Here is a 21275-nt window from a genome sequence, read left to right as displayed (position 1 = left end):
TACTGGCCCGGCCTAAAATTTGAGTGGTTTCATAAGCAGGTCAGCCCAAAAAGATTAGGATTTCAAGGACATTTTTGTCATATATCATGTGTGATGTGAGCATGCTTAATGAACAGCCCAGATCTTTCACAAAAGTGGGCTTGGGCTTGGGCTTGTTTGTTTTGGGCCGTTGCTCACCTAGGCTGGGCGAGCTAAAGAATATCAGATCGGTGGAAGGGTAGGCTACACCATGATGATCAATTGGTATGAAATTCAGGATGATCTACTTATCGGGTGGGTCACTGACTCATATGTTGGCTGTTCAATGATTTTGAATTTGTGGATATGATTGATTTTCATCGGAGGTAATCACCACGGTCTGGCCAATTTTTTGAACGGATCGGATGTAATCACCATGGTCTGGCCAAGAAATGAGCTTAGCACCTGATGAACAGTCTAGATGATTGGATTAGACTGTCTTAAAGTATTCTACGAGCAGTATAAATTCCGGTGCTGTTTCTCTTGAATCTATGCGCAAAGAGCTTTGCTAAGGCCGCACACGTGTTAAAGAAAGTTATTGCACACGCCACTCTGCATGCCAGCGTGGCACATGGGCATGGTATCAAACCCGTTCATCATGTCCATCCCATAATGTAGATCTTCTGTCCCAAAATCAGATCGTTAAACTAGTCAGATGCACCACGACATCAGAAAATAATTTCACGGCTTAGAAATACTCTCCAGGATCCCTTTTTATCCGCATGCATACCTTTTGACCTAGACGGCTTGACTTTTTGTAAATGAGATGCCTAATACACTCGCGTGAGCTGTAATTGCATTTAAGATATACGGACCGTTCGTATGAGTTTTACCCAATAACTATAACCACTGGATGGATGACCTTTAGCCTTTGTAATTCTCCGAAATCATCCAATCAGATGATCAGGATCCTCTGAACGGTTCCATTTTTGGATATGATCTATCTATGTGGCCCACCGGGGAAAAAATCCGTAACCTTGACATGTGTGCAGGAAGTATGTAAAATGGACGTCGGATTGTTCTAAAGTTGTTGTGTCCGTCATTTTCAAGTATGCTTCGGGTATTTTCGTCTTTGGGTGTTTTAAGTTGACTCCATCCAGATCCAAGGTCGGAGTGATACTCTGATAGACTGCGATGGATGATACGCAGGCATTTAGAAATTGCATACGTGGCATACAAATAGTAAAATCAAACCGTCTAAATTATGGTAGCAAGTATCTATATATAATGAACCAAAATTAATTTCATTTCATTATCTTAATGTCGGATTTTTAGATACTTGTACGACAGTTAAATAAAAAGTTCAACGGTCATATTTTCACAAACAAATATTCCTGCGTATCATAGAACCTCTGTTTTCGACAGGCAGTGGCAGTTCTGATATTTTAACTGAAAGTAGAGCTCTTTGTAATGTATCATTTAATAGACCGGGGACGGCAGAAAAGGCGAAATGCCGTGAAATGTAGTTGTATGATTGCTGGACAATATAAGAGCCGCAGCGCGTGCCCGATAAATCCTGACCGTCGGAAGTGAATATCAACGGTTGGAATGAGTCAAACGTGGCGACATAACGCCGCAAGGTTAATGTATTATCTGTATTCGTTTATTAGAGCGCGACCTTGCTACGACCCGTAACCAGGATGTGGGTGCGGTCCTGACCATCATGCCCACATCGATGTATGTATTGTATATCCAAGCCGTACATCCGTTTTTTCATCTCATTTAATGGCATGATTCAAAACATGAAGCACATACAACTTTCAGGTGGACCACACCACAGGAAAAAAAAAAGTCGTTGAAAGACCACCATTAAAAAATTCCTAGGGGCCAATGTTTGTTGACCATCCAACCTGTGCTGATAAGGTCAAACAGACATAAATGAAAGGAAAAAAATAAATATTAACTTGATCCAAAATTTTTGTGGCCCAAAAATATTTTTAATGGCCAATAACTACCGTTTCCTGTGGTGTGGTCCACCTGAAACTTGGTCTGTTTCATTTTTTGAATCATGCTCTACAATGAGCTGGAAAAACGGATGGACGGCGTGGATATATAATACATACATCGGTGGGCCCCACTGTCAGGCCCATGCCCACACCCACATCGCTGGTTCCGGGGCTCGCAGCCAAGTCGCATTCCGTTGATTATGGTACGAGAACAAATGATCCAGTACTCCCACGGGCATCATAAGTCTACCTAGCTCTCCTCCTTTCCCTCCAACGTCTGATAACCTTGCGACATCTGGGCCGCTATTTTATATATATATATATATATATATATCAGTTATGGATATTTTATGAAGGCAAAATTGGATAGATCCATACATCAGGTTAGTCAAACTGTAAGATGGATCAAATCAACGGATGTCCATTGATTTAGATGGTCTTGCTCAATTAACTATTGGAACAGCCTGAATTTCATGCTAGGGACCTTTTCCAAGGATTGGAGTTCCGAAAATGTGACACGTTGACATATATGGCATTAGATGTTTGATGTGATTGACCAAATTCAACAATAAACTGTACACGGGAGGAAAACGGATTGGCTACTCCCCTGCCACCAGCCCCGTGGCTGGTAGTCGGTGCTCTGTGGGCCCCACTATGATGTATGTGTTTCATCCATTCCGTGCATCGATTTTTGCATATCATTTTAGGGCTTGATCCCAAAAATTATAGGGATATAATTCTAAGGTGGACCACACCACAGGAAAACAATAGTTATTGGATATTCACCATTAAAATCCTCCTAAGGCCCACTGTACTGTTTATTTGATATCCAATCTGTTAATAGGTCATAAAGGCCCACATTAAGGGAAAAACAGAGATCAGATTTTGGGATATATCTCATTTTGGTTTCATACCATAAAATTATCCGAAATAGATGGACAGTATGGATGAAACACATAAATCATGGTGGGGCCACAGAGCACCGACCATCAGCCATTGGCTGGTAGCAGGGGGAGTAGCGAATCCGTTTCCCTACCGGAGGGATGTGCAGATTGTCTGATTCATATGGTCTTGTTGCTGTAACCCATCTAAAGTGAGCCGGCAAGATTGGACAGTTTGGATTATATGCATCTAAATGCACTTGTACAAGGAGTGGTGCATGCGCATGGATGGTCATACTCTCCCAAAATATAAAAGTTTTTTTTTTTTTTTTCGGAGCCGTACTTTCAAGGCTTTAGGCAGAGAGGTGCGAAGTGCACGCTCGACTTCGCATGTGCACACGTGCATCCGCGGAAACCCCTGTAATCTTAGTTATTTTCAACAAATTTATTCTTAAACTTTTTGGATAATTCACATCTTTTAAAATTTTTTTTTTTTTTAATATTCTCACATGATGAACAACTTATATTAAAGATGTGTCCCACGTGATGAAAGGACATATTAAGATAGGCCTGGATGGCCCACACCAAAGTGTGGCCCCACATAATAATTGGTTAACATTAAGCGGGCCCTACATGATGGACAGTCCACATCAAAGGTGGGACCTACATGATAGATGGTGGACATTAAAGGTCGTGGGACTACGTGATGGAAGGTTGACATTAAAAGTGAGCCCACATGATGGACCATCTGTCCATATTGAAGGTTGGCCCCCACATGATGAATGGTTCACATTAGGGTGGACCCATATAATGCATGTTCATATCAAAGGTGAGTCTCACATGATGGATAACCCACGATCAAAATATGACCCCACATGATGCACTGTCCACAGCAAATGTGATACCCACGTTATATATGAGCAAATGTGATACCCACATTATACATGGTGGACATCTAAGTGAGCGCATATGATTAATGACCTGTATTGAAGTTGGGCTTCACATGATGAATTCTATTTGGATTAAGCGGATCATGTAAAGCTATGCAAATGATAACTTTCAGTGTACTAACAAGCTAACAAAATAAAATAAAATGATAACTTCCACTTTTACTCTAGAAAATAGCATTTCAAAAAATATGAATTTGTTTGGATAGAAAGTGAAAATTTTATATTCATTACACAATAGTCATCTTGTATCTTAGTTCCTAAGAATTCTAACAGCAGCTAAAAATAATAGTTAAGGCATTGAATTCATTTCATGGAACCGAACATACCGTCTTACCAGTGGAAAGAGATTTCCATTTCTAAGTAGATTCCATTTATCCAAACATGTCCACGGTGAAAATAGTTGGAAAAAAAAATCCCACAATTAACATTTGGTGGTGCTTTCACTACATTGCTTTTCCATTTCTTAATTAAATCACTACATTTCTATATGGATTAAGCGGATCATGTAAAGCTACTCAAATGATAACTTCCAGTGTACTAACAAGCTGACAAAATAAAATAAAATGAAAACTTTCACCTTTACCCTGGAAAATAGCATTTCAAAAAATATGAATTTGTTTGGATAGAAAATGAAAATTTCATATTCATTACACAATAGGCATCTTGTATCTTAGTTCCTAAGAATTCTAACAGTAGATAAAAATAATAGTTAAGGCATTGAATTCATTTCATGGAACCGGACATACCGTCTTATTAGTGGAAAAAGATTTCCATTTCTAAGTAGATTCCATTTATCCAAACATGCCCACAGTGAAAATAGTTGGAAAAAAAAAAATCCCACAATTAACATTTGGTGGTGCTTTCACTACATTGCTTTTCCATTTCTTAATTAAATCAAAATGCATATAAGGTTGCAGATGTCTACTATATATACACATGCATCCAACACATGTAAGAGATCCAAGCTGCCCATCAGGTAGGCACTGCATGAATGTTATCTGATAAAACGACTTGGATTGACTTTCGAAGCAAAATCGAATGGGGAATCATGAGTCTGAGCCGTATCAGATTTATCCAGGCTTTAAAACCATGCATTCCTCTTAACATGTAAGGGGAGCTAAAAGGACTTGCTTGGGACCGAGGCTTTTCTTTCTCATACACTGTTAGATCTATGCCTCTCATACTTATATATATATATAGCTAGGCCCAATAGGCTAGCAGCTAATTAAAGAGGTGAATTAGAAACGTTGCAGAGAGTGATAGGAAGTAGTATACTATGCTCTTGGCTCAAGCTTTGTTATTTGGTCGTTCAAGCTCTAGATTTGATGGCTCTACTCAAGAAGCGTCCACATACCACTAAAAAAGAAGAAGAAAAAAAAATCCTGCCAAAACTGGAAAAGTCCTGACCCATAAGAAACATGCCAAAATTTCAGTGAAGAAAAGGCTACACATTTCATGTCAAATGTGTTGCGATATGTCTTAAATCTGAGTCCTTTCGCAACTGGGATGCGAAAGGGAAGTTGCCTAAACTATAAATAGGTGTTCCTATGGATTTTCTAGGAGATAAAAAATAATTCTAAGGCTTTCTAAAGGGGTTCTAGGGAAATCAAAGGGTGTAACAAAGGTGATATTCGAGGTTGTTCGAATCGGGTAAGTCCTCTCTCTTTGTAATTTCTATTTTCATAGTGGAGATCTGTCGCTTTGTGCCGTGGTTTTTTCCCGTAAGGGTTTTCCACGTTAAATCTGTGTTCTCTTGTGTGTGCTTGGTGTCATTGTATTGCTATCCTAGATCTAGATCTGTGTGATTCCGTAGCAAAAATCTCAACAAGTGGTATCAAAGCAATCGTTGGGGCACAGATCTGAATATGAGGGATTAGTAATAATGGAAAGTACTAGGTATGAGATTGAGAAGTACTCAGGGAAAAATAATTTTGAGTTATGGAAGATCAAGATAATAAGTTTCTTAATCAAGCAAGGCGAAGATGGTACTCTCGAGGAGCAAAAATCTACTATGACTGATGATGATTGGAATACTCTTGATAAGAAAGCTTTATCATCGATCCGTTTATGTCTCACGAATGAGGTTCTTTACAATGCCATCAGGGAGAAAACTGCGGCTAAGTTATGGGCAAAGTTAGAGGATGTCTATGCGAAAAAATCCTCTGAAAATCGCTTTCACTTGAAGTGGCAGTGGTATAACTTCAAGATGGCAGAGGGTGGAGATCTGAAGGCTCACATCAGCAACTTTAATAAATTAGTTTGCAAATTGCTGGATATGGAGGAAGTAATGAAAGATGAAGAACAAGCATGTATGTTGCTGAATTCTCTTCCGGTATCGTATGAGTCATCCAAGGACACTATGTGCAGCAGCAATAAAACCCTTAGTGTCGACACCGTTATCTCGGCCCTTCAAGGGAAAGCTATGAGAAAACTTAATGTTGACATGGGGATATCTTCTGAGGCACTGCTTACAAGGGGTAGAAATTCTAAACAAGGTACAGGTTCTTTAGGCTTTAGGTCTAAATCCAAGGGCAAGGGCAAAGGAAAGGTAAAGTACTGGAACTGTGGGAAGGAAGGACATGTGAAGAAGGATTGTGAAAATCCTAAATCGAAAAGAGAAGATTCTGAGGCTTCATACAGGGAGGCCAATGCTGCCACGTCAGATGGATCAAGTAGATGTGATGGTGATGTTTTATCTGTGTCTTCGCTCAGACGGCCATACGATGATCGTAAGGACGAGTGGATGCTAGACACAGGGGCATCTTTTCACATGACTCCTCATCGGAGTTGGTTCACCAGCTACAGGGAGTGCGATGGTGGACAGGTATTTATGGGCAATGGCACTGCCTGTAATGTTGTGGCTGTTGGTTCGGTGCGCATCAAGATGTTTGATGGGGTGGAGCGTACCTTGACTGATGTCAGGCACGTTCCTGATTTGAAACAGAATTTGATTTCTCTTGGTGTACTTGAGGCAAAAGGATGCAAGTACATAGGTATTGATAGTGCTCTTAAGGTATCTAAGGGGGCACAGGTAATCATGAAAGTGTAACGACTCGGTAACATGTATAGGTTGATCGAGAGCACTTCAAAAAGTAGAGTTGCAGTAGATGTAGCGAATTTCACCTCTGCATGTGTGTGGCATGTTGGGCATGGTGACATGAGTGGGCAGGGCAGGAAGGTTGAGACGCGTGGACAGGGATACAGGGCAGGTGGAGCAGCCACCTGTGAGAAGAATCACATGGCATGATCGCAGGGTATCGGCAAGTACATGGACGACTCCAATATCGCAAGGGATTTATCTTCTATTCATATGGCTCTAGGTGAGCCTGGTGTTGAGAAGTGAAATGTGACTATGGGCGATGTGATGGATTCGTTGTACCAAACCGACATATAGGAGCGGGTGGAGCTTCCAGTGGGCCAGAGAGTGGTTGGATGCAAGTGGATCTTCAGGAGTATATAATATAGATACAGGGCGAGGTTAGTAGCAAAGGGTTATGCTCGGAGAGAAGAGATCGGCTTCTCAGAGATATTCGCGCCGACGGTATAGCAGGTGTCTATTAAATCCGTGATTGGTGCTGGTTGGCCAATGTGATATTGAGCTGGAAGGATAGATGTGGAGTCTGCACTTCTGTAAGGGAAAGTGAAGAGCAGATTTACATGAAGCAAACAGAGCAGTTCGAAGTTAAAGGGGCTGAGAAAAGACTTTGCAGGAGGTCGTGGTTCGACCTGTCGCCTAGGTAGTGATTTGATTCCTTCATGGTGAGTTAGGAATTTATGACATGCAGATCGCCAATTATAACATGTCTGAAATCAATGTACTGAAGACTCGGTTAAGTGGGACATTCAGGATGAAAGATCGGGGGGTTGCAAAGATGGTTCTCGGCATTGAGACTAAAAGAGGAGTAGGCTTTGGTTATCTCAGGCAGAATACATTAGGTAAGTATTGATCAAGGAGGTGATGGACCATGTAAAGCCGGAGAGCGTTCCCTACGCGTCTCTCCTTAAGTTTTCCTCAGGACATGTCCCAAAACCGATGAGGAAAAGCAAGATATCTCATGAGCCTTATTCAAATACGGTTGGCAGTGTATGCCATGATCTGGATTAGACCGGTTATTTCACAGGCTGTCAGTGTTGTGAGCAAGTACCCCGGCAAGCAATATTGGGTAGCGGTGAGATGGTAAGAAGACTACGTATTTCCTTTTGAGAAGACAGGAGCAAAGATGGTGGGCTTGTGGATTCTGATCCAATAGACATGCTCTCCTAGATCGTTCCTGTAGAGAAGTTCAAGGTCTGTAAAACTTCTTTGTGCTTGGCGATGGTGTAAAAGGAAGATGGAGTATGCAAGAGAAGCTATAGTGTGATACAGAAATAAGAAAAAAGGTCAAGAAGCTACACAGTTGAAGATTGAAGACATGGTGGAAATTGTTGCGATATGTCTTGCCTTTTGCAACTAGGATGCGAAAGGGTCCCTTCGCAACTGGGATGCGAAAGGGAAGTTGCCTAAACTATAAATAGGTGTTCCTAGGGCTTTTCTCGGGGATGAGAAATAATTTTAAGGCTTTCTAAAGGGGTTCTAAGAAAATCAAAGTGTGTAGCAAGGGTAATATTCAAGGTTGTTCGAATCGGATAAGTCCTCTCTTTGTAATTTCTATTTTCATAGTGGAGATTTATCGCTTTGTGCCGTGGTTTTTTCCCGTAAGGGTTTTCCACGTTAAATCTGTGTTCTCTTGTGTATGTTTGGTGTCATTGTATTGCTATTCTAGATCTAGATCTGTGTGATTCCGCAACAAAAATCCCAAGAAAGGGTTCTTTCAATATAGGGGACTTTTAGGCACATGGGGGATTAATAAGGAGGCTCACTACAGACGGTCTAGATCGTTGAGCAAAGATTTGACCCATCGTACATATGGGAGCTCCAATTTATAAAAGTCTTTTAGGGCAATAATAATTTTTATTTAAAATTTAAAACCTAAGTGGGTTATTGATGTAAGTTGTTGCACAAGAGGAGTTTCTCTCACCAATACCCTGGAAGTTGACTTTTGAGAGGGATAGTCAGTCAAGTTGTACCCTATCTGAAGGAAGGTTCAGATCCATGACTCGAGTGGAGTCGCTTGTTGGATACAAGGGCACACTTGGGGTGGGTGACCCATGCGACCCGAGGTCCTAACCAATAAGATGTGGGGCATGGGCTATGAGATAAAGGGATTAATTTGCCATACTCTAATAGTTCGAGCTTTTAGAGCAAGTGGTTGATTGTCCTACATCAAAAGTAGTCTTAAAAATAAAATAAAATTAGAGAGAGAAAGAAAGAGAGAGAGAGAGAGAGAGAGAGAGAGAGAGAGAGAGAGGACAATCAAAGATGGCCTTGTATGATAGACAATGGTTATGCATTTTCTACAATAATAAATATGCATTGTCCCTTAATTTCCTTGTGGGCCTCGCATGATGGATGGTCTAGAGAATTATGGAACTTTTCTAGTATGATAGATATGGTTTACCTATTTCCTATGGAGTGATTAGATGGTTTGGATCACTGTTTCAGAGCAATGGAGCGTGTAGTTCAGTGATCCAAACTATTGAAATGATTGGCCCAATCTGGATGCACGCTAGAACTCACTAATGCTTCAAGCCTTTGAGATGTGTAATCCCTAAAGCAGAAAAATAGTGGAAGCCCTCCCAAACCTACGCTGTAAAGAAATTGCTTCTTATTTCAATTTTCAACTAACATATTACAGGCAAATAATGCATACAGTGAAACGAGTCAAACACCAATGAACAATTTCCTCCAATTAAAATGCAGAGCATGTAACGAATATTAGTGCATGGTTCCTTATTGAAAGATCTCAAACAGAAAGTACATGAATCCTTGATTTACAAATACAAATGATCATCCAAACATCTCATCACTGTCTAGTCACCATTCCACCATTCTTCGCTTCCTCTAGTCACATGCAGGTCAGTGCAATATCTGTTGTGAGAAAAATGCCTGGAAAATGAAATTTATGATTAGAACCTAAAAGTTATATGCAAGAATTTGGTTGCTTAAATCCATAAAAGAAGTCGAAGCATATACCTAACTTTAAGAACTAATAATTGATAAAACAGGAAGTATAGGCTTCAAATGCATTCAGTCCAAGTATCTTGATGCGTGAAACAAGTGGGGCTAGTAGTTCTGAAATCCAAACTTCAATTAATACATTCTGCCATAGACTATAGATGCTCCAAAAATCTTACTCGAAGCTCCTGTCTAACCCCTCGATGGTTGCCCTACAAAAGATAGGAAAATAATACATCAATTGCCCAGGAAAAGAGATTGTGGAAGATTGGATGGCAAGGAACTTGCAATTAGATTTACTTGGTCATTACAAATAGAGAACTTTTAGGTTGCGGTAATATTACTGACACACACATTTCAAGCTTAAAATGTGCAATTAGTATACTCATCCAATATGGGGTTCAAAGCATGGATAGAATGCAAACAAATGTAAATTCATTAGCTCCTCAATGAGTTCTCTATATAAAACAAAAATTACACTACTGCAATTGAACATTATACATGTTGTAACACAAACTATCATATGGTACTACTAAACTACTAAAAAAATCACATCAAGTTAACATAAAACAGAGGCTGAGCCCACACGCATGTGGAATTATGACCATCCACATGCGTCCACACAGATTAATATGGAACGTGTGTTTGAGAACCCAATTTTTCATTAGATGAGCCTTGCACAAGAATCTAGCTTTTTTTTCTTGAAGTTGGGCACAATATACCAAAAAAAAAAAAAAAAAAAAAAAAAAAAAAAAAAAAAAAAAGAAGGAAAAAAAGAAAAAAGAAAACAAAAAAAAAGAATGGCTAATACAGCTCTTTCGAACATCCATTTGTTTCGTCCTGTCCACTTGAGGAAGGAAACACTTGATTTTTAAGCCAAAAGTTCTAAAAAGTGTGACCCACTTAATGTAAAGCTTTTATCTCACAATCTTATGCTACATTGGTGCATGTGGCTGCATTTGGTTGGGCAATGCTTCACACACATGTTAGGAAAGCTTACCCACAACTTATGCTTGGTCCAAGAATAAGGTCGGATGCAAATAATGTGAGCCAACCCGATAAAAATGTGTGGACAGTTAGCATTTAACATAAGGTGCATCAGATGAGCAGACAGCCTGAATCTTGTGTAAGGGAAGCTATATAGTGACACTCTCTTGATAAGCAGCTTGGTCATGCGTATGTGTAAACTCTCTCATCAAACGTTGGTTGCAGTGGGTACTACACAACTGGGGTGATGAGGATTGTGTGAAAATCTTAAAGAGATGTAAAGATGCCATAGATGCAGAGAGTGGCAAGGTTATCATAGTTGACATTATCATAAGCGTTGATGATTCACACGAGCTTGAACATGTGAGGCTAGCAACGGACATGATAATGCTGACCAAGACAGGAGGAAAGGAAAGGACTGAAAAGTAGTGGAGGACACTCTTATCTACTGCTGTTAAAGCCTAAAAATGATGTGCAATTATTCATGGTAAAGTAATTCATCAACAAAATAGAAATACATAAATGCAAAAACTGTAATGATGCACTCATTCGAAAGATGGTCTTGGTTGAAGCATTTTTTCAAACAAGTAGCGTGCAAATTTGTATATAAAGAAATAATTAAATAGCATTCCAAAATTATAATAAAATACTTAATTTGTCTTACAAACTATGAGAGGAATGGGGAAACCAGCAATAGATTTTCATAGCAAGAATTTAAAGTGTTTAATAGAATAAATTTCTCAAATCATATAACTAGAATTTAAATTTCTTGAGACTGTATTTTTCTAAGTATGGATTAAGAGGTAAATAAAAATGAAAGTGGAAACAAGTATCACCTATGTATGTACCTCTCATAATGATAGAAATTAAAGTCCGACTGCTTAGCTTCTCATTATCTATCGTATGTGGATGGAGGGTATGTGCTGGATCTTATACCAATCCTCTCCCCGGTCTTCTCGAACCGTTGCTTTGAATTCATAAGGCATCGACCACAAGTCCAATTTCTTGAGGGTAGTCACGTATCGCAGTCCTGCTGGAAGCTTCTGCAATTTCTTGCAGGCATGGATGCATAAATGTAAAAGACTTGGCATAGCTCTTTTCTCCACTTTCCACTCCTCTAATTCATCCAAGTCATGAAGATATAAGGATTCAAGCCGAGGAAACCCTTGTGCAGAGCAATACATTATCTTTCGGATATGTGAACAATTAAGCAATCTGAGAATGCGAAGGCTTTTCAGCTTCTCCAACGTTGCCATTGGGTCTTCCTTTAACCGGGAGTATTGCAGGGTGAGTATGGTGAGGTTTGTTGGAAATTCAGGTAACGTCTCTAACTTTCCTCCCAAATACAACTTACTTAACTTGACAAGATGTGAAAGATTAGGTAACGACAAAACTAAGGCTCTGTCTTCATTGCCACCTGTCATTACTGCCATCGACACCCACAGATGATGGAGGCAGTTCAGATTGACAATCGCCTCATATAATAACTCAGCATCAGCTCCTGTTTTGCAATGTATTTTTAAATTTCTAAGATTGGTGAGCTTTCCCAAGCAACCCTCCATCCATTTGCCAGCATATACTCCAGATAGAGTCTGGAGGTTACTTATCAGGTCGAGCCTCGGATGCCCTCCTATCTCTCCCCAATGTTCAATTATCGGTATGAAATCACCTAGTCGTTTGTACTCGCCCAATTGAAGATGTCTTAACTGATGCATCTTCCCAATTGTCTCCGGTACTTTAATATAATAATTGGATTGTACAAATAGAGTTTGTAAATTGATAAGATTGCCTATCGATGATGGGAGCGTTTCTAACCCAGTTTTAGTACACCTGAGATATCTCAAATGGATTAGTTCACCTATTTGCTTCGGTAGCTCGGTTATTTTTACACCGTCTAGATATAGCACCCTAAGCAACTTAAAGCCTTGGAATAGAAAGTTGCTTTGTTCCTCTTGAAGCCATGTATCGCCTTGGGTGTACATCAACACAGAACGAAGGTGCGGAGTGGAACTACTTAAGGAAATGTACTTACTTGGGTCGTTAAGGTGAATTGCAAGCCGACGGACTCTAGATGCAGGAGGAGCATTCCCATTGTCACCCTGAACTTCGAGAAACTTGCTTTCCTTAGCTTCTGATATGGACAGATCACGCAAAAGATCATGGATGCGACAACTTTTGATACCCCTGCTTGAATTTCTTCTTATCAATTGAACCATACTTCTCTGGACCAACTGCATCAGATAATCTTCTCCAACCTCTTCCAATGTTAGCTCGCCTTTTTCTTTAAGAAACCCTTCTGCGGCCCACAGTCGAATCAATTCCTTGGCTTTGAACTCATGGTCCTCTGGAAAATTGCCCAGGTAGAGAAAACATGGTTTTAAGTAATAGGGCAAATCTTTATAGCTTAAAGATAATATGCTGGAGATTTGGACTTCTCCCTCGACGAACTGCCAGCTGATGCTCTTGCGTATATTCTCCCACTCCCTTTCTTCCTTTCCTGATAAGAGCCCTCCAATGACTGCAATCGCAAGAGGGAGACCATGGCATTTTTCCACAATCTCTCTTCCCCGCTTCTCTAAATCCTGCGGGCAACCACCATCTTGTCCTAGGAATGTTTTTTTACAGAACAAATCCCAGCTCTCTTCATTGGTTAGAAATCGCAGTTCATGGGGCTGGCTTCGTGGATCTGCAAATAAAGCTACGCCTTTGTTTCGTGTGGTGAGCATGACCCTACTGCCATTATTCACATCCGGAAATGCATCTTTCAGATGATTCCATGCTTCTTTTGTCCATAAATCATCAAGTACCATTAGGTACCTCTTTTCTTTCAGATACTCAGAGACCTTGTCCCTCAGGTCAACAACGTCCATCTTCTCCACCAACTCGAGCTCCTCTTTAGACAGAACCATACAGCGTTTTGTGATGGTCTGCAAAAGATCTTTCACAGAAGGCTGTTGTGATATAGAAATCCATGCATGACTATGGAAATGTTTCTTTACACTATCAGTGTTATAAACCTTCCTAGTAAGAGTGGTCTTACCGAGACCACCCATTCCCACTACAGAAACAACACGACGTCGCAGCTCTCCTTCATTAGTCAACTGCGTTACCAATGCCTTTAAGTCATGATCAAAACCAACAAAATCTGGTTCTTCAACATTAGGAGAAGTGAGCCTCCATTCTTGGTGGCTTCGACCGGCAGAGCTCGTCCGTGCGTCCTGCCCTATATTTTCAATTCCATATGTCGACCTACTTTCGGAGATCTCACGGATTTTAGCCTTTATCCGCTTGATCTTCGATCCCACCTGATGGCGAGCTTTCAGTTCATTGAAGATGAAAGCGTACCTTTTAATGCAGCCCACAAATCCAGTTCGCCTTCGCCTCAAGGTTGCTACCTTGAAGAGAAAGGTGTCGATGACGTCCTCAGCATCATATGCAACATCTCTCACATCCCCCACCCAGCCCTTTACTCTTCTATCTCCTTCTTGTTTGGCGTCTGCGTCTTCCAAGAAGCATTGCATCCGCCTAAATTCCGACTCGAGCCATTGGACCTGATCACCAACGCCACATAAGAAAATGGCTTCTTGAAGGATTGGGTCAGCGAGTTTTGGGAGAAGGAGCTCGACAATGGACTCAACAGGGGCCATCTTTCCTCACTTTTTCTTCTCTCAGAAGAAAGAAATTCAGATAAAAGCTTTGTTTCTCTTCACTTCAAGTTGCAGGTCCCTTTATTTCCAGAGGCCAACTTGCCGGTCACGAGACAAAACAATCATGGTTCGTTGCTACTCAATGGTTGACATCGTTGTTCATTTGATGAATCTGGACCGTCCATCCTGTGGACTTTACTGACTCTGATCCTCCACAGTCACGCACATGTGAAATTTTAAAGAGTAAAAGATGTTGGCTTAATTCCCCAGCGTCATCAATGATTGTAGATGCCAGAGCATGAATTCATTGCGGTTGGTTGGAGATTAATACCGCTGGATCAAGGGCTAGACTTTGCCCGACTTTCGAGAGCGGATTGCCAACCTACGTACTTTGGCCTAGTGAGTAATCTCTCTGAGTCCACGTCTGATGTATATGTATTATCCACGCCATATCCATCTGTTTTACCGGCTTATTTTAAATCATGGCCCTAAAATTGAAGCATATCCATTAGTTCAAGTGGACCATGTCAGAGGAAACAACAGAGATAATGACCATCCACCGTTGAAACCTTCCCAGGGTCCATAGCTATGTTTACATGCCATCCAACTTGTTCCATAGGTAATAACATATACATGAATGAAGGGAAAATACAAATATCAGCTTGATTGAAAATTTCTATAGCACCAAGGAAGTTTTCAGTTGTACAAGTTAAAGTCCAGCGGTTTCCACTATTATGGTCTACTTTGAGTTTTGGATACGCTTCAATTTTGATTTCATAGTTTTAAAATGGCAACAGGTGTATTTAACGGTTTTAAGGGTGGTGGCATATATGGTAATGCATTTGGATGATGATTGTGTGTCATGGAAGAGATCTTTTTTGGGATGCAGCGAAGTTGATACCTCAAGCCAAGGTGATTTTTTGGCCTTAAAGAAATCTATAGTCTTCAAGCGTATACATGATTGCAATCAATTTTTTACCATAACAACGTATCCATCCATTTTTTCAGCTCATTTTAGCTCATGCTTTCAAAAATTAATAAAATCAAAATCTCATATGGACAACATCAGAAGAGACGGTGATGACTGAACACCCACCATTATATGCTTCTCGGGACCTATCATAAGTCCGGTGTGAAATGCACATTAATCACCCCTGGTAAGGAGTTTCGAACACGAGACCTCCCCCGTCAGCTCCAAATCGCATGGGTCACCCACCCCGAGTGTGTCCCTGCATCCCACAGGCGACTCCAATTGAGCCCAGTGTGAAAATGTCCCTGCATTAATCACCTCCGGTGAGGGAGTCTCGAACACGAGACCTCCTGCTCTGATACCAATTTGATGCAGGACAATTAACCATTTGCTCTAAAAGCTCGAACTGTTAGAGTATGGTGAATTAATCCCTTTATCTCATAGCCCAGACCCCACATCTCATGGGTTAAGACCTCGGTCGAACCCCCTTTGTGGGCCCCAAATCATATGAGCCGCCCACCCCGAATGTGTCCCCGCATCCCACGGGTTACCCCACTCGAGCCCGGTGTGAAATGCACATTAATCATCCCTGGTAAGGAGTCTCGAACACGATACCTCCCCCATGGGCCCCAAATTGCATGAGTTACCCACCCCGAGTGTGTCCCTCGGACGTGTTTGGTTTGAGGGATTGAAAGGGATGGGAAGGTTTAATCCCGGGATTGGCCCGGCGTGTCAAACAGACTTGATATAGTAATCCAGGGATATAATAATCCCATGGATCTTAAGACAATCCACTGACAACACCATCATTACCTTGAAATCCATGCCATCCACCCTAATACCATTCAATCCCTTCCAATCTACCCAACGCGCCCTTAAAGACCATTTATTACTTCTTTTTCCAATGTTATGATTCACAGGATATTTGTATCTCCTTTTCCAATGGTATGATTCATCGGATATTTGTATCTGGTTAATTTTTCGTATAGCATTGTAAAATAATGATTCAAGAAAATGGATGGATGGTATGAATATACAACACTTTCATCAAAGTGGGCCCTAGATTCCAAAGTCGGTTCGAAGGTTATACGCGTTTTGGCAACGACCGAGGGAAAGTTTGAGAAGTCAGTCGTTAGGTTATTTTCTTCTCTCTTTATTATTTTATTTTATTTTATATTTCGTAATGTCGCATAAGCACCGGATGTAAGTACTACTGAATAAGATCTTTGACCCTCACCACAGTGTATGTGTTTTATCCACTCCATCCATTTATTTTTCAGGATCATTTTGCAAAGTGAAACAAAAAATGAGGCAGATCCACATCTTATGTGGACCACATGATAAAAACTCAGTGGTGATGATTGTGCGCAATTAAAAACTCATTGGAACTCCAAGAGTTTTGAATCAAACATATATATATATATATATATATATATATATATATATATATATATATATATATATATATATATATATATATGAATCTGTTTGACTTAATCAAAAGGTTGGATAGAAAATAAACATTCCAGTGTATCATAGGAAGTTTTTATGGTATAGTCTTGAGTTTTAATATGTGATTTTGCCATAAAATGAGTTGAAAAAACTAATGCACGGTAGGTATATACATGCATCAAGGCGGGCCATGGTCAGGGAAACATCCCTTAAATATGCCAAGGGGTGATGCGTCTTCCACCATCATTGGTCTTTTCTTTTTCTCTTTTCTTGGTTGTTTTTATACCACGTGTCTTCTCCCTTTTGTCTTCCAGTGGTGTCCTGCATCATATAAAAACGACCTGATGTACAGTTGGGATTCAGTGACCACCGTTCAAACTTTTTTATAGACACGTATTAGGATAATTTCTTGGTGTTTTTACTTCATCCTACGCTAAAAATAAATAAATAAATAAAAACAAACCACAAAGTCGGCATCCAAATGGACAGCCAAATAAGATAATTGCAAATGCAGATAAAAAAATGGATGGTTGAATTCGTGTCACAAGGTATTAGCTTCATCCGTTCATCTGACCCATCTTTCTTGGCTGTCCATTTGATCAATGACAGCATTCATATGGCTTGGATGGTTTGTTAGTTGGGACCTTCCACTACACAATCAACGGATGGGACCCATTAGATGGACGGCCTGGATCCACTACTATTTTTCCCACGTGTCACGTATGGAATGAGCAATTAATGCCTTGTGATGATAGCCAAAGGCAAAGAGTGCGGATCCTCTGCCTCCTGGAGGCAGGAACTCCCTGCCACCAGCGTTTTTATTGATCAACGTCGCTATAAGTGCCACGTCATCAATTTTTTAAAATATATTAAAAAAATACATCTAAGAAGAAGTATAACGGAGAGGTTAAACGGAAGCGGTTTGCATGCTGAGTAAATCAGTATGGTAAACGTACTGAGTAAGGTCTGTGGAGCCCACCTTCATTCGCGCATTGTATCAACTCCATCCATCTCTTTTATCATCTAATTCCAGGGTTTTACAACAAAAATTATCCAAAGATCAAGTGGACCACCTGAAACAGTGTGAATTGAATTCTACCGTTGAAAAGTTGTTGGGGGCCCACAGAAGTTTTATATCAAGATAATATTTATTTTTTTTTCCATTCATCCATGTCTTTGTGATCTTATAAATAGTTTGGATGAAAAATAAACATCATTAGGGGCTAAGAAACATTTCAATGGTGAAAATCAATACTTCTACTGTTTTCTTTGGTATGGTCTACTTGAGTTTTTGATATACTTCAGTTTTGGGCTCAACCCCCAAAATGATAAGAAAAAATGGATGGACGACGTGGATAAACCACATGAATTCACAGTGAGCCCAATAGAGTTTACGCAGTACGATAAGACTCGGTACGCAATCTGATTTCACGTGTCTAACGGGGACGTGGATTTCCTGCCAAAGCCTTTTGCAATAAGATCCTGCGCAAGGATTCCGGATGAGCCCACTGCGATGTTTGTGATAAATCCAACCCATTCATCCATTTTTAAATATCATTTTAGGACATAATACCAAAACTAAGGTGTATACAAAACTCAAATGGGCCACACGAGAGGAAACAGTGGGATTTAGTGTCCACCGTTGAAATATTTATATGGCCACAAAAGTTTTGCATCGGTCTAATATTTTGGTGTTTTCACTTCATCCTAGTAAAAATGACCTTATAAACAGTTTGGATGGCATATAAACATCAAGACACTTAGGAAGGTTTCAGCTATAGGAATTTCTTTCTCCACTGTTTCATCTTGTATGGCCCAGTTGAGTTTTTGATCATCGTAATTTTTGGTTACATTTCTTAAATTGAGCTCTAAAAATGGATGAATGGATTGGAATTCTTATAAACATCATGGTGGACCCCACCATACATCCCAATGCTAGAACTTCATGCAAAAGGCTTTTTCCGGTGAATCCGTGTGCACGGTTTCCATTGGAAACGGACTGGCTACTCCCCTGCCACTCGGTGCTATGTGGGCCCACCATGATATATGTGTTTCATCCATGCCGTCCATTTATTTTTCTAGATCATTTTATGGTCTGAGACCAAAAATGAGGTATAACCTAATCTCAAGTGGACCACATTACGTGAAACAGTGTTGAATAAACGTTGACCATTTAAACCTTTTGGGGGGCCATAAAAGTTTTGGATCAAGCTGATCTTTGTTTTTTCCCTTCATTTGGGTCTTTATGACCAAACCAACAGATTGGATGTCAAATAAATAGTTCGATGGGGCTTAAGAGGACTTTAATGATGGATATCCAATCACCATTGTTTTCCTGTGGTGTGGTCCATATGAGATATATATCCCTCTCATTTTTGGTATCAACCCCTAAATTTATATGTAAAAATAGATTAACAGAATGGATGAAACACATACATCATGGTGGGGCCCACAGAGTACCGACCACCACCACCACTGGGCTGGTGGTGGGGGGAGTAGTCAATCCGCTTTCATTTCCATTTGGGATTCAGTGCCACATTAAGTAGTATGACTCGCTACTGAAGTGATGTCACTTATGTATATGAGTCCTATTATGATGTATGTTTTGTATCCACACCGTCCATCCATTTGGAGAGATCATTTTAGGGCATGAGCCAAAGAATGAATCAGATCCAAAACTCGAGTGGACCCCACCACAGAAAATAGTGAAGAGAGTCACGCCCACCATTTATTATGACTGAATCTAATCCAAACCTCGTCACTTTGTCTACTGAACCCCATCACTTTGTACTACAACCCCATCACTTTATCTACTGAACCCTGTCACTTTGTGTTGCAACCTCGTCACTTTGTCTAGTGAACCTCGTCACTTTGTACTGCAAATCTATTACTTTGTTTACTGAACCCCGTCACTTTGTACTGCAACCCCGTTACTTTGTCTACTGAACTCCGTCACTTTGTACTGCAACGTCGTCACTTGGTCTACTGTACCCCGTCACTTTGTGCTACAACCTCGTCACTTTGTTTACTATATCCCGTCACTTTGTGCTCCAACCTCGTCACTTTGTCTAGTGAACCCCGTCACTTTGTACTGCAACCCCGTCACTTTGTCTACTGTACCCCGTCACTTTATACTGCAACCCTGTCACTTTGTCTACTGAACCCCATCACTTTGTATTGTAACCCCGTCACTTTGTCTACTGAACCCTGTCACTTTGTACTGCAACCTCGTCACTTTGACGAGGTTGCAATACAAAGTGATGAGGTTGCAGTACAAAGTGACGGGGTTCAGTAGACAAAGTGACGAGGTTGCAGTACAAAGTGACGGGGTACAATAGACAAAGTGACGAGGTTGCAATACAAAGTGACGGGGTACAGTAGACAAAGTGATGGGGTTGCAGCACAAAGTGACGAGGTATAGTAGACAAAGTGATGATGTTACAGTACAAAGTGACGGGTTTTAGTAGACAAAGTGACGGGGTTCAGTAGACAAAGTAACGGGGTTCACTAGACAAAGTGACGAGGTTGTAATACAAAGTGACAGGGTTTAGTAGATAAAGTAACGGGGTTGCAGTACAAAGTAACGGGGTTCTAGATAAAGTGATGAGGTTTGGATTGGATTCAGTCGTAATAAATGGTGGGTGTGACTCTCTCCACTATTTTCTGTGGCGGGGTCCACTCAAGTTTTGGATCTGATTCATTCTTTGGCTCATGCCCTAAAATGATCTCTCCAAATGGATGGACGGTGTGTATACAAAACATACATCATAGTGGGACCCATATAAATAGGTGACATCACTGCAATAGCGAGTCTCACTGATCAATGTGGCACTGAATCCCAAATGGAAATGAAAGCGGATTGACTACTCCCCCTACCATCAGCCCAATGGTGGTGGTGGTCGGTACTCTGTGGGCCCCACCATGATGAATATGTTTCATCCATTCCGTTAATCTATTTTTACATATAATTTTATGTAACATCCCGTCCAACCAGCACAGTGTCCTGGGGCGCTCACGTAGGATTTGTCGCAGGACCACTTGCTTAAACTGCTAATGGTGAGGTTCCACGAGTAAAGTAAGCAAGGGTTAGCCTAACTAAGTAGACTAGACAGGTGAGAATAGCACTTGGCGCGGGCCGTCAAGCTAGATGGTCGTTCACACGTTGCAACAGCCTGTGAGGGCTATACCACAACACGAGAAGGTCAGAAAATTATAAAAATTTAGGGAAGCATAGATCTCATTGGGCTTGGGGACCATTGTGGGCCACGGACCCAGTGGACACTTAAAAGTGGAATCTGTGGCTAAATGCACCCCGCCAATGCCAGAATTGGAATCTGGCACTTGTAAATAGAACTGAAACTCCGAGCTT

General features: G+C 40.7%; 3 protein-coding genes across 18 annotated transcripts in view; all 3 read right to left on the bottom strand.

The window, feature by feature from the left end:
- LOC131257723 (putative disease resistance protein At1g59780) overlaps positions 1-12861 on the bottom strand; it is an 83518-nt gene extending 70657 nt beyond the window's left edge. For 12 of the 16 annotated variants that reach the window (XR_009177586.1, XR_009177588.1, XR_009177590.1 and 9 more), the window contains exon 1: positions 11686-12861. Coding sequence is in view for 1 of the 16 variants with exons in the window: in XM_058258549.1 (XP_058114532.1) it covers positions 11734-12819 (1086 nt within the window). In the remaining 15 variants the exon portion in view is untranslated. Of the gene's footprint in view, positions 1-9868; positions 10063-11673 lie in introns of all 16 variants that reach the window. The other 4 variants (XR_009177584.1, XR_009177594.1, XR_009177597.1 and 1 more) reach the window with 2 other exon arrangements.
- The window catches only part of LOC131257603 (putative disease resistance RPP13-like protein 3), a 125021-nt gene that overhangs the window by 67458 nt on the left and 36288 nt on the right, over positions 1-21275 (bottom strand). The window contains exon 2 of the mRNA XM_058258385.1: positions 12870-13764. Within this exon, the coding sequence (XP_058114368.1) occupies positions 12870-13764 (895 nt within the window). The remainder of the gene's footprint in view (positions 1-12869; positions 13765-21275) is intronic.
- Positions 9097-21275, bottom strand: part of LOC131257717 (putative disease resistance protein At1g50180) — a 103918-nt gene continuing 91739 nt past the window's right edge. The window contains exon 3 of the mRNA XM_058258529.1: positions 9097-9781. The gene's annotated coding sequence lies outside the window, so the exon portion shown is untranslated. The remainder of the gene's footprint in view (positions 9782-21275) is intronic.

The sequence above is a fragment of the Magnolia sinica genome, chromosome 10 (genome assembly GCF_029962835.1).
Source record: "Magnolia sinica isolate HGM2019 chromosome 10, MsV1, whole genome shotgun sequence".
NCBI classification, from domain to species: Eukaryota; Viridiplantae; Streptophyta; class Magnoliopsida; order Magnoliales; family Magnoliaceae; genus Magnolia; species Magnolia sinica.
This window is presented reverse-complemented; position numbering and strand designations above follow the sequence as displayed.